Raw genomic sequence first — 14,700 nt, forward strand, 5'->3', positions numbered from 1 at the left:
GATTGAAAACATATGAAGCTACCATCAGATGAAACGCTGACTGCTGTCTGTCTGTCTGTCTGTCTGTCTGCCTGTCTGTCTGATTGAAAACATATGAAGCTACCATCAGATGAAACGCTGACTGCTGTCTGTCTGTCTGTCTGTCTGTCTGTCTGTCTGATTGAAAACATATGAAGCTACCATCAGATGAAACGCTGACTGCTGTCTGCCTGTCTGTCTGCCTGTCTGTCTGATTGAAAACATATGAAGCTACCATCAGATGAAACGCTGACTGCTGTCTGTCTGTCTGCCTGTCTGTCTGCCTGTCTGTCTGATTGAAAACATATGAAGCTACCATCAGATGAAACGCTGACTTCTGTCTGCCTGTCTGTCTGTCTGTCTGTCTGTCTGTCTGTCTGCCTGTCTGATTGAAAACATATGAAGCTACCATCAGATGAAACGCTGACTGCTGCACACATAAGGGATTGATAAGGGAACAAAGCCATATCGTACTTTTGATTTAAGTTTGTTTGACAGATACTTTGCCAAAGCAAAACAACGTTAGAGACCTCTTATGTTGAAATGAGAAGTTTGAGAATGTTTTCGCTTCGTTATTATTGTTAGACTATGACGGTTGTCTTGTTGTGTAGACGCATTTTTGATGAATGAGTGCGGTCAGCGCTAATCTCCTGTGACCACTTCATAATACAAGTCAACTTGTGTTTGGCCAGTGAAATGCTTTTAATGTGACGCTGCAGCAGCAGGAAATGTTCCGTTAGCATTAGCAGGAACTTAATACAGCATGTTTTCACAGCTGACACGGCATCATGAAGCTGATGTTCTCTTGAACTCGAGTACTTCCTTGCACTTTTTTTACTCAGTAACGGATGTGATTGAAAATATAACAAAGAACAATACTTTAAACAAAACATACTTAAGTAAAAGTAAAATTATAGATTTAAAAAACTACTTCAAAAAGTACAAGTACACAAATAAACTACTCAATTACAGTAACGTGAGTAATTGTAATTCATTACTTTCCCCCTCTATATATATATATATATATATATATATATATATATATATATATATATATATATATTAGGGCTGTCAATCGATTAAAACATTTAATCTAATTAATTACATACTCTGTGATTAATTAATCGAAATGAATCGCATACATAATTAACGGTGCCTTAACCGATACTTTTTAAGAAAGTAAAAAAAGAAAAGAAATAAGAAGGTACTAAACAACAGTCGGTGACATTAAAGAACAGCTTGTTTATTGCTAAGGCCATATGGTCAACATTAAATGATTTAATAATAATGTATAACAATAACAATAACTTATTTCAATAGTTAATTGCTGTTGAACGACAAAAACAACAACCAGATGGGAAACGGACATTTACTATAACTTCAAATGCACCACGAGGCTGTAGTTTACTAGTTTCATTGAACACACCGTCTGTGTTGTTTCTCCGACCAGCTGCAGATTGTTACATCCCGGTGTTGAATCCTCTACAGTAAAACACAGTCACACTTTACACCGTTTAGTGTTAGCTGTCAGCATTTAACCCTGTTTAATCCAGCTACTAGCTAGTGGTAGGCTAACGTTAGCTACTGTTGAGTATAGTGTTAACTAGCTAGCGGTAGGCTAACGTTAGCTGCTGTTGAGTATAGTGTTAACTAGCTAGCGGTAGGCTAACGTTAGCTGCTGTTGAGTATAGTGTTAACTAGCTAGCAGTAGGCTAACGTTAGCTGCTGTTGAGTATAGTGTTAACTAGCTAGCGGTAGGCTAACGTTAGCTGCTGTTGAGTATAGTGTTAACTAGCTAGCAGTAGGCTAACGTTAGCTGCTGTTGAGTATAGTGTTAACTAGCGTCTTGTGCAGCGGTGTTTGTGTTTCAGAGCATCAGAGAGAAGAGCAGACATATCAGTGGCACCAGATTTCGGTAGCCAGGGTTGGCAGGAAGAAGATAAATAAATAGTAAATTTTCCAATTAATAATCCAGGCAGAACATTCTCGTCTCCTCCTTCATTTTACAGTCCAATGGTGCTAGAACGGCTCCGGGTCAAACCTCAATATGGAATGGATTAATCTGCGTTATTTTTTTTAACGCATTATTTTTTCTCAGATTAATTAATCGAAATGAATGCGTTATTTTGACAGCCCCTATATATATATATATATATATATATATATATATATATATATATATCATGTTAATCACCCGAAAGCGTCACACAGAGACTCATTCAATATGAAACTCGCAGTGTGTGTGTGTGTGTGTATGTGTGTGTGTGTGTGTGTGTGTGTGTGTGTGTGTGTGTGTGTGTGTATGTGTGTGTGAGAGACAGACTGAGTCTCTTTGTCTTTAAATTACATTTTGTTGATTTATTATTTCTGGAATCCAGAACAACACGCAGGAATTTACCAAACAGACAAAGTTTAACATTTGAAAAAAACATTGCAGAGCCACCGTCTCGTCTTAAACTGAATGGCTTATATAGAAACATTGCCTTCATATATCCATTATTGACGTTTTCATTTGAAGATGGTAGAAGACAGAGTTGAGTTCATCTGTCCCATCCAACATGTTATAATATAATGGTATAATGACCATGAGTTCATCTGTCCCATCCAACATGTTATAATATGTTATAATGACCATGAGTTCATCTGTCCCATCCAACATGTTATAATATAATGGTATAATGACCATGAGTTCATCTGTCCCGTCCAACATGTTATAATATGTTATAATGACCATGAGTCCATCTGTCCCGTCCAACATGTTATAATATGTTATGACCATGAGTTCATATGTCCCGTCCAACATGTTATAATATACTGTTATAATGACCATGAGTTCATCTGTCCCGTCCAACATGTTATAATATGTTATAATGACCATGAGTCCATCTGTCCCGTCCAACATGTTATAATGACCATGAGTCCATCTGTCCCATCCAACATGCTATAATATAATGTTATAATGACCATGAGTTCATCTGTCCTGTCCAACATGTTATAATATAATGTTATAATGACCATGAGTTCATCTGTCCCGTCCAACATGTTATAATATGTTATAATGACCATGAGTTCATCTGTCCCATCCAACATGTTATAATATGTTATAATGACCATGAGTTCATCTGTCCCATCCAACATGTTATAATATGTTATGACCATGAGTCCATCTGTCCCGTCCAACATGTTATAATATAATGTTATAATGACCATGAGTTCATCTGTCCCGTCCAACATGTTATAATATGTTATAATGACCATGAGTTCATCTGTCCCATCCAACATGTTATAATGACCATGAGTCCATCTGTCCCATCCAACATGCTATAATATAATGTTATAATGACCATGAGTTCATCTGTCCCATCCAACATGTTATAATATGTTATAATGACCATGAGTTCATCTGTCCCATCCAACATGTTATATGTTATAATGACCATGAGTTCATCTGTCCCGTCCAACATGTTATAATATAATGTTATAATGACCATGAGTTCATCTGTCCCGTCCAACATGTTATAATATAATGTTATAATGACCATGAGTTCATCTGTCCCGTCCAACATGTTATAATATAATGTTATAATGACCATGAGTTCATCTGTCCCGTCCAACATGTTATAATATGTTATAATGACCATGAGTTCATCTGAGTTTTTTTGTGATTGTTGCAGGCAAAAATCCTTGATTATGCGGCACGTTTTCTTAAAAGATGCGATGGAATATGCGGGATATTTATGCAATTTTATGTGATGAAATTGTGGGAACTTGCAAAAACTGCGGTTTCATCATGGCTTCATCGCGTTTGCAGCTTTTCGATGATGTTCACGTCATGTAATAACGTCACCTCACCTCGCTTCAAACAACCAAACACACACTTCCTCTTCTCATTTACAACCATGACCTCAGGAAAATCTTTTTCTTGTTCACTTTATCCAATCTTTCTTTGTTGGCAATGTTTACTTTCATTATTTTTTATCACTAAACTACCAGTAACGTTACCACTCGAGTCAAAAACTGTTTACGACTCACAGCGAGAGAGGACACACTCCTGGCCGTACGCACCGATCACGACCTGGGGAGCCCCCACAGGACAGGCTGATCACAGATCACGCTCCAGGGAGCCCCCACAGGACAGGCTGATCACAGATCACGGGGAGCTCCCACAGGACAGGCTGATCACAGATCACTCTCCAGGGAGCCCCCACAGGACAGGCTGATCACCGGTCGCGCTCCAGGGAGCCCCCACAGGACAGACTGATCACAGATCATGCTCCAGGGAGCCCCCACAGGACAGGCTGATCACCGATCGCGCTCCAGGGAGCCCCCACAGGACAGGCTGATCACAGATCACGCTCCAGGGAGCCCCCACAGGACAGGCTGATCAAACTAAATATCCCATAGTATGTGAAGACATCATTCCCTCCTCCCTCCCTGACTCCCAGGACGGTTACAACAGATCAACAGATGACGACATCTCCCTCCACCCTGATTCTCAGCCTTCTGCTCTACATCTCCGTCTAGGGCTGGGCCATATATCAATATGATATCAACATCGACATATGAGGCCTCCATTTTGGATATAGTAATATCATGATATAGCGTGTTGTCTTTACCTGGTTTTAAAGGCTGCATTACAGTGAAGTGATACTAGCTATTCTATTATTTATATCCTTTACCACCTTAGCCATTATATCCACATTACTGGTGATATTTATCTTGAAAGCACCACAGTCAACCCAACAATATCGCTGCAATATGGAAATAGATGCATTTAGTCAAACATATCGTGAAATGAGATTTTCTCCATAAGTTCTCCATCACTAAGACAGCAGCTCTTCTCCCTCCGCAGGCCAAAGACTTTCAACATGGACTTTCTCTCTGTAGCTGTGACCTCTGACCCCCAGCAGGCAGTGTTCCGATGAACTCTGCAGGGGTTACATTGTAATTAGGGCTGTCAAACAATTACATTTTTTTAATCGCAATTAATCGCTGAATTTCTATAGTTAATCGCGATTAATCGCATATTTTATCACATGAATAAAATTCTATTATTTTGCATTTCAGAACAGTTAAAGTCCATATTAACAATGAAAGCCGTTCTTACCAGAGGATCTTAACTGGGAATCAAATGAATGCAAAGAAAGTTACTTTATGAACGATTTTAAGATTTGTAATTATTTATTTACTGTAAACAAAAGAAAAATGTGTCAATCTGTCATTATTACACAAGTACCTAACTAAAAACTAAAGATCCCTATCCTTACTAGAGTCAATCTAGTGTTTAGTAACTCCTAAATATTTTTTATTACTCACTGACGTCCAGTGATCACCGGTTAATGAGACAGAGTTTGGACTCTGCAGCTGTTCCTGTTTAGCTGCTTTCTCCGTGTCCTACAGGCTGTGTGGGGCTGCTGTCCCCCCCGACGGCCATGAGACAGGTCAGAACATGCCAACCGTTGTACGTCTTTAAGACCCGAGTCCTCTACCATACTGACAGGTCTGCAGTTAGTTGACACCTGTTTTGAGCTGTAGTCATTTTTTTGGATTTGGTTTCATCCACAGGTCGGCAAGTAGCACTCTCCTGAGCGGGTAGCATGCTAGCAGGTAGCATCAACGTTAATAACTGTACTACTATGCTTAGCTCGTAGCTGGTAGCTCCAGGTTGACGTGCTTCGGTGATATTTAAATTCAGCTTTACACAACGTGCATATGGTTTAGACTTGTCTACGAGGCGTCAGGAGTTTAGGAAAATAAAAAGCTCCATTCAGAGTTATTGCTGCTGTGTTTCTCCATCATGCTGCAGCCTGCAGCAGCAGGATGTGTTAGGAGGAAGTGCCAGGTTCATGAGAAGTAACGGTGCTGCAAAGGGTCAAAATAGTAGCCTGTTAGACACCACGCCAAGCCCAGTGAAGTGTAAACGCGTTAATTAACACGTTAATCGGCCGAGCATAATGGGTTAATTTTTTTTAATCGTATTAATCACATGCCGCCATTATTAATATATTTTCACTTCACTCGGCTTTGCGTCGTGCCTAATAGGCTACTATTTTGCCGTACTTCCTCCTAACACATCCTGCTGCTGCAGGAATAGCAACGCCGATTTCGGTGCCTCATTCTGGTTCCACTGATATGTCTGCTCTTCTCTCTGCTGCTCTGAAACGTTACAGGAAACACAAACCCCGCTGTATGTGACGCTAGTTAACACTATACTCAACAGCAGCTAACGTTAGCCTACTGCTAGCTAGTTAACACTATACTCAACAGCAGCTAACGTTAGCCTACCGCTAGCTAGTTAACACTATACTCAACAGCAGCTAACGTTAGCCTACCGCTAGCTAGTTAACACTATACTCAACAGCAGCTAACGTTAGCCTACTGCTAGCTAGTTAACACTATACTCAACAGCAGCTAACGTTAGCCTACTGCTAGCTAGTTAACACTATACTCAACAGCAGCTGACGTTAGCCTACTGCTAGCTAGTTAACACTATACTCAACAGCAGCTAACGTTAGCCTACCGCTAGCTAGTTAACACTATAGTCAACAGCAGCTAACGTTAGCCTACCACTAGCTAGTTAACACTATACTCAACAGCAGCTAACGTTAGCCTACCGCTAGCTGGTTAACACTTTACTCAACAGCAGCTAACGTTAGCCTACCACTAGCTAGTTAACACTATACTCAACAGTAGCTAACGTTAGCCTACCACTAGCTAGTAGCTGGATTAAACAGGGTTAAATGCTGACAGCTAACACTAAACGGTGTAAAGTGTGACTGTGTTTTACTGTAGAGGATTCAACACCGGGATGTAACAATCTGCAGCTGGTCGGAGAAATAACACAGACGGCGCGTTCAATGAAACTGGTAAACTTCAGCCTCGTGGTGCATTTGAAGTTATTGTTAAATGCCCTTTTCCCATCTGGTGGTTGTTTTTGTCGTTCAACAGCTATTTACTAGTGAAATAAGTTATTGTTATTGTTATACATTATTATTAAATCATTTAATGTTGACCATATGGCCTTAGCAATAAACAAGCCGTTCTTTAATGTCACCAACTGTTGTTTAGTACCCTTCTTTTTTTAACTTTCTTAAAAGGTATCGGTTCAGGCACCGTTAAGGCACCGGTACCGTTTTAAAAGTACCGCTTTAGCACCGGTATCCAAACCAAACAATATCCAACCCTAATATTGGCTCTAGATTTAAATGTGTGACTAGATTAAATATATAATAAACAAATACAAATCTTAAAATCAAGTTCATAAAGTCTTTCCTTGTATTCATTTGATTCCCAGTTAAGATCCTCTGGTGAGAACGGCTTTCATTGTTAATATGGACTTAAACTGTTCTGAAATGCAAAATAATAGAATTTTAATCATGTGATAAAATATGCGATTAATCGCGATTAACTATAGAAATTCAGCGATTAATCATGATTATGAAAATGTAATCATTTGACAGCCCTAATAATATAATATGATATAATATAATATATGAAACTCTGCAGGTTGATCAGAGGAAACACTGCGGAGAGAGACAGTTTATCTTTACAAATATTATAAACCTGGAAACACACTTATTTGGAAAAAACAAAAGTAAAATAGTGCCATAGTGATGAAGTCACTTCCTGTCTCTCCTCTCAACAGCTTCTGTAACTCAATACATTCTGTCATCAGTCGTTATGGAAGATTATGAGAGCCAATCAGAGAGCAGGATTCTGTGATGATAACGCAAAAAAACATCGGAATATTTTTGCTGATGCTTTAATGTTTTTCTAACAGATTTTAATCTTTAAACTTCAGCCTTATACACACACACACACACATACACACACACACACACACACACACACACACACACAGAGACACACACACACACACAGAGACACACACACACACACACACACACACAGACACACACACACACACACAGACACACACACACACACACACACACACACACACACACACACACACACACACACACACACACACAGACACACACACAGAGAGACACACACACACACACAGAGACACACACACACAGACACACACACACACAGAGAGATACACACACACACAGAGAGACACACACACACACACACACACACACACACACACACACACACACACACACACACACACACACACACACACACACACACACACACACACACACACATACACACACACACACACACACACACACACACACACAGAGAGACACACAGAGACACACACACACACAGACACATACACACACACACACACACACACACAGAGACACACACACACACAGAGACACACACACACACACACACACAGAGACACACACACACACACACACACACACACACACACACACACACACACACACACACACACACACACACACACACACACACACACACACACACACACAGAGACACACACACACACACACACATACACAGTGATGTCACTCTCTCTTCAGGAAATGAGTCATCGGGCGTTTGTTTCAATTTTCTGCTGCTGACATCACAGCTGCTTCAAAGCCAAACAGAGAGTCTGTGTGTGTGTGTGTGTGTGTGTGTGTGTGTGTGTGTGTGGCTGTGTGTGTGTGTGTGTGTGTTTGTTTATCTCATGTGTGGGTGATGCTGCACAGTCCCATTGTCCCATATTACAGTTTCTTTTGCTAACATCAGTTCACGCTGGAACAGTCTACGTTAAACAGTTTATCTCACCTTCAAATCTCACTCACACCACCAGAACCCTTTCTCCAGTAGTCAGAATAATCAGAATAACTCACTGACAACCCCTCTCACTGAGAAACAAACAGCGCCACTCAGATCTCACCGAGCTCTCTGAGGTTGCTATCACAGCAACAATCTGCACTTTTAAAAGAAAATATCAGAAATCAGACATATTAAAATGTTGCTAAATGTTGAACCCTGGAGCGTTTGGTCTGATAGTTTTGGTTTACTTTCTCTTTGCCTCTTTACCCTCCTCCACAGCGCTGCGGAGGAAGGTCTGGATAGTCCACACAGCATTCCTGGATGGGAGAAAAACGTGCTCTGGTTTATTGGCATTTCTTTAAACCAATCACAATAATCGTGGGCGGGGCTAAGCTCCGGACGGAGCCACGGTGCCTCTGCTAATTAGTCTCAGGAAGGAAGTTGTTTTGGTGGAACGTGTGGACGTTCAAAAGTAGTTTTAGTCAGAGGGACAGATAGTCTAGCTAGCTGTCTGGATTTACCCTGCAGAGATCTGAGGACCAGTTAACCATAGTCCTCACAAATCCACCAGAGGTTAGAACACCAACACAGAGACAGAGGAAGGGGACGGACATCTGGCCTGAATGAGGGACATCTGGCCTAAATCAGGGACATCCGGCTGTATATCCGGCGGCAACAGAGAAATCCCGGAAGTGGTACGTTGTGGATATAGACTACATATAGGCAGTGACGTGCGGTGATGTCAGTAAGAGGCTACGCAATGAGTTATGAAAGCCAGAATACCTCATTTATTGTTTAGGCTAATACGTAAAAAACAGTAAACATTACGCACAAGCGCGGCACACACGCACAGTCGATATCAAGAAATTTCCAATCGGGATGACATATTGTGTACTACTCTCACAGTCTCTCTCTCTCTCTGTCTCTCTCTCTCTGTCTCTCTCTCTCTGTGTCTCTCTCTCTGTCTCTCTCTCTCTCTGTGTCTCTCTCTCTCTGTCTCTCTCTCTCTCACAGTCTCTCTCTCTCTCTGTCTCTCTCTCTCTGTCTCTCTCTCTCTCTGTCTCTCTCTCTGTCTCTCTCTCTCTCTCTCTCTCTCTCTCTCTCTCTCTCTCTCTCTCTCTCTCTCTCTCTCTCTCTCTCTCTCTCTGTCTCTCTCTCTCTCTCTCTCTCTCTCTCTCTCTCTCTCTCTCTCTCTCTCTCTCTCTCTCTCTCTGTCTCTCTGTCTCTATCTCTCTGTCTCTGCCTCTCTCTCTCTATCTCTCTCTCTCTGTCTCTCTCTCTCCTCTCTCTCTCTCTGTCTGTATCTCTCTCTCTTTCACTCTCTCTCTCTCTCGCACACACACACACGCACGCATGCGCGCACACACACACACACATACATAGACACACACCAGTAGTTAATGTCCAGCATCAGAATGCAACCATCTTCATCCTCAATTATTGCACAGGGGCCAATTATGTTTGTCAGTCAGCAACAATGAAAACACACACTGCTCGATTGAATATGAAAGCAAATGCAGTCTGCATTAATTCAACCACACTTATCAATTCAATATTAAGCCCAAAATAGTTTCTGACAAACCAATCGGTAGATTATTTGTACATAAAATCCATCCACCGCTCTTTCCTGGTGAAGACGTCAATCCCAGCGTGGTGAAACTGGTCTTTAAGGCCTTCAGTTTGTTCAGTCTCTGGGCTGAAAGACATGTTTGCCCGGTCCGGTTCCGACTGTATGTTTTGATCCGTTTCAAGGTGGAAAATGTGCAGTCCACCAAAGCTGTAGTGGATGGTATTGTCAAGACCAGTTGCTGCAACTTTGTTGCTTCAGGAACGGTTGCTTCCAAGTCATGTTCTTTTATAAAGTCAAGAAGCTGTGCAGGTGATATTCCCCTTAGTTCTTGTCAGCCATACAACTCCACAAGATCATTTTTCAGCCTGACAAAGTCAAAGTACCTTGCATACTTTGATAGCTTCTCCAGTTTGCTGTCATCAAACTGGCGCAACATCTCTTCAAACCTTTTGCATTCTACCAGTCCATTGGAATTGAGATTGGAAAAGTAATCCACAAACCTGGTCTTCATCTGAACATTGACATTGTCCTGAATGCAGTAGTAGATGCGAGCTTGTTCAGTTTTGTTTGACAGCCCATCTTGTGTCTTGCGGTGAACAAGTTCCATCTCATCACATCTTTCCTCAAAGTGTGCATGAAAACGGTCAAAATCCTGTCGCTTGCTGTCCAACACTTTCATTGTGTATTTGATGTGATGATCACAGTATCCCGTTGAAGTCCAAACTGTCTGACTCGTTGAAAACAGCAGGCCAGGATAGCAGTATAGCTGTTGACTGTTAGCACAGCCACATAGCCAATCTTTTCTTCCATACCAGTCTGTTTGAAACGATCGGACACTTTGTTTTCCCTTTTGCTGCAGTAGTCCATCTAAGGCTGGCTTGGACCTCCCTCTTACTATTAACTCCTTTTTTGAATTAAACTCGAGCTTGGAGAAATTCCTCAACTCTGTGATATCGGCAGAAACCGCTGTGGCCATTTTGACTTGAATTTCGTGGGGATTACGCTTATAATGTAGCTGGTATAATAATGTTATCTGCGCAAATGTCCAGTAATATTTCGATTTTAATTGGTCCATGTTTGATTTGTAACGGAGATGATTACTGGCATAACATATTTACGTGCAACGGCACAGCAGAGTTGTGCTTTTTGCCGTACATGTTGAAGAATACAGGATCGCAGTGTGCATGCGCAACATGGGTTTTTGGCTTGCCATCCGCAGTGAATAGACAGTAAAAGCACTGCTTATTCTACCAGTTTTTTGTATTTGATTATGGTAAAAGTTTATTGAATACAATTATTTAACAAATGCAGGGTAGGCAGGTCTGATAGTCTGGTTGGTTTGGTCTGATAGTCTGGTTGGTTTGGTCTGATAGTCTGGTTGGTTTGGTGCGGTGTGAAAGCTCCTTGAACTCTGGTCTGACGGTCTCTGGTCTCTAAACCGAGTTCAGTTCACTTCAGGGGAAAACGATCCAATACAGGAGAACCAAAAAACATGATTTACTAGCTGCAGTTTCAACCTTCACACAGTGTACAGACTTCTATCTGATTTAAAGGATGATAACTTTCAGAACCATAATCTGTTCTCAGCACACATCGCTGGTCTTCTGTGTGACATCATCAGTCAGTGTGACATCATCAGTCTGTGTGCTGTGTGACATCATCATCATCTCTCTCTCTCTTTCACTCGCTGTCTGTCAGCTGCTGTTCGCCTTCTTCTCCAAAATTAGCAACACTAAAGCAGAATCTGCAGTTGTTGCATATTTTGTGTCGGCCAGTTTTACTCAGATATTCTGTCCAAAAATGACACGATGCTGAAACTTCCCCCCGAATCTCACCGAGTCTACAGAACTACAGGTGTGAAAGAGACCCAAAGAACAATATAACCTCGTTAAAGATCCACAGAACCTTCTGATGGATCCTTAGAAACTAAACAGTTCACACAAGATTAATGTTGAGAACAACACACTGTCTGTAACAGTCTCTAACTGCATCAACAAGTTTCCTACAAAACTACACATTACACTAAATATCACACTGCCCCGCCAAAATAAAATACTATTGTCAGTAACACACACACACACACACACACTTCCTATCATGGTCTGCTGCATTTGTAATGACACACTGAACACACCAGGAAAATGTTAAAAACTGGAGGAAGAGCATTCTGACGGGGGTAGAATGTGTCTAAGTCACCTCCAGATCTAATAAGATTATCAATGACCACCTTCACCCTGGACATTCAGCCTGCTTCTCTGGGCGGAGGTACAGGCACTGTTCCAATTATGTATTGGGGGGGTCCGACTTCCCTAGATGAGACTTGGACCCTCCCAAAATGGATGAAAATAATAGTTTGGGGGGTACTGAAAAAAATTTAATAAAATATAACGTTAGCCTATCCAAAATTGTATATATTTAAATGCAGTAATACCATCACATACCAACAATTCAAGAAATAATCTAATGAAATACGATTTTCCAAACCCTCACTCCCCATTGGGCTGTACCACTTCTCTGGTACGTTCAGACTGTGTTCTTGCTATGGTTCTTTGATATCACTTCACTAGCTGGCCAAACATACGTACCGGGTACGGGAGCAGACGCTGGTGTGTCAGCGTGACTGAATCAACTTTAATCTCCACCTATGGTTTTGACTGCCATGGATATCATCATGCGTTGTGCTTTGTGCTAAATGTTATGAGCAGCTTGTCATCTGAACAGTTTTCAGAACTGTCTTAATGTGGTTGTTCATAGTGTTCCTCTCGTCCCGAACGACATACAGTGGCGCGATTTCTTCACTCCCGAGCATACACCACTACAGCAAGTGAAACAATTATTAAAAGGTCGTTATGAATTTTAATGTTTGACGTTAACTCATGAATCAACGCGATGCATTTCAAAACACTGACGAGAGGGAAGTCAGTTACATACAACCTACTTAAACTTGAAATTAATTTCATTTACAGAGCAACTATGAGTACGAGAAAAGGGACAGTGGCAGACATCAGGCATTGTTTTGGTGGTAAAAGAACAGTAAGTTATAAGTAATATATATATATAATATCTATATAAAATGGAGAGTGGCATCACCAGTCGAAATAGCTGAACCCCCCTGAAGCTCACAGTATAATTCAAACACTGGGTACAGGAGCAGAACATCCAGAACAAACCGATCTTTCCATGGGCCATCAGAACACTTAACACACATCCACACCAATAACATGCCTTTATCATACTGCAAAAATATTACAGTCATCATACACCATGTGCAATGTTTTTCCTGTCCAGCCGGTTAGGGTTTTTTATGTCTTAAGTTATTCTTGTTTTTAGCTAGTTATTGTGTATCTTGTTTACTATCTTGATTACAGTCTGTCATCTTCAGGTTTTACATTAACTCTGACCCAGTCAGAGAAACATAAGTCTGCAGTGAGCACAGTTTCCCAAATCCATCAACTATTCTCTGTCATAAAACATGTTTAATCTACAGAACTGTTCACATAATAACTCACTGATTACAGCTGTTAGACACTATTTATATATATATATATAACAGAGTCTAATCCATAGTGGATATAATAATAATAATAATAATAATAATAATAATAATAATAATAATAATAATAATAATATCATCATCCTCCTACCTGTGTCTGCTGGCGGCGCGAGCCCCGTGCGCCCCGTGCGCGTGCCCGCCGGCGTACAGGCTGTAGGAGGGTCGCTGCGGGAACGCGCTCTTGGCGTGTCCGCAGGTCAGGAGCGCGAGCAGCGGCAGGATGCGCGCGGCCATCTCCGGATCAATACACGATCAATAACAATTATCGATTCTCTGTCAGAGGGCGGGAAACACTCTCATCTCCATGGAAACACAGATATAAACCCGTTCCTCAGAGTCCCGTGTCCGGCCGGACCCGGACCCGAACTCTCGGTCCTCTAACGGTCCAACTCGATCCTCAGCCTTTAACCCGGGTTAGTCCGCCATAAATCCGGGTTAAATACGGTTTATAATCCAGGTTATATCCAGACTAACTCCAGGGTAGGTCCAGGTAGGTCCGGGTAGGTCCGGGTTAGGCCCAGCAGAGTTTGTCCATCAGAACCTCTGAGCAGAAACAAAGAGAAGAAGAAGAAGAAGAAGAAGAAGAAGAAGAAGAAGAAGAAGAAGAAGAAGAAGAAGAAAAGGTTGCGACAGACTGGAGCAGCTGCTCCTCCTCTTCACTAACCCCGCCCCCCCCCGGAGGAGAAACCAGACACGTGCCAGTCCCAAACACCTAGCACACCCAAACACACAGCCTTACTACAATATCATATATTATTAATATATTTTATTATTGATATTAATATCATATAGGATCATTTATATATATATATATATATATATATATATATATATATATATATATATA

General features: G+C 41.3%; 1 protein-coding gene across 2 annotated transcripts in view; it reads right to left on the bottom strand.

The window, feature by feature from the left end:
- Positions 1–14,426, bottom strand: part of emilin1b (elastin microfibril interfacer 1b) — a 32,914-nt gene extending 18,488 nt beyond the window's left edge. The window contains exon 1 of one of the 2 annotated variants that reach the window (XM_078245210.1): positions 13,945–14,426. In XM_078245210.1, coding sequence (XP_078101336.1) covers positions 13,945–14,087 — 143 coding nt within the window. In that variant the 5' untranslated portion in view covers positions 14,088–14,426. The remainder of the gene's footprint in view (positions 1–13,944) is intronic. The other variant, XM_078245209.1, reaches the window with a different exon arrangement.
- Positions 14,427–14,700: the final 274 nt, after the last annotated feature.

This window comes from Sander vitreus, unplaced genomic scaffold, assembly GCF_031162955.1.
Source record: "Sander vitreus isolate 19-12246 unplaced genomic scaffold, sanVit1 ctg413_0, whole genome shotgun sequence".
In the NCBI taxonomy this organism is placed as follows: domain Eukaryota; kingdom Metazoa; phylum Chordata; class Actinopteri; order Perciformes; family Percidae; genus Sander; species Sander vitreus.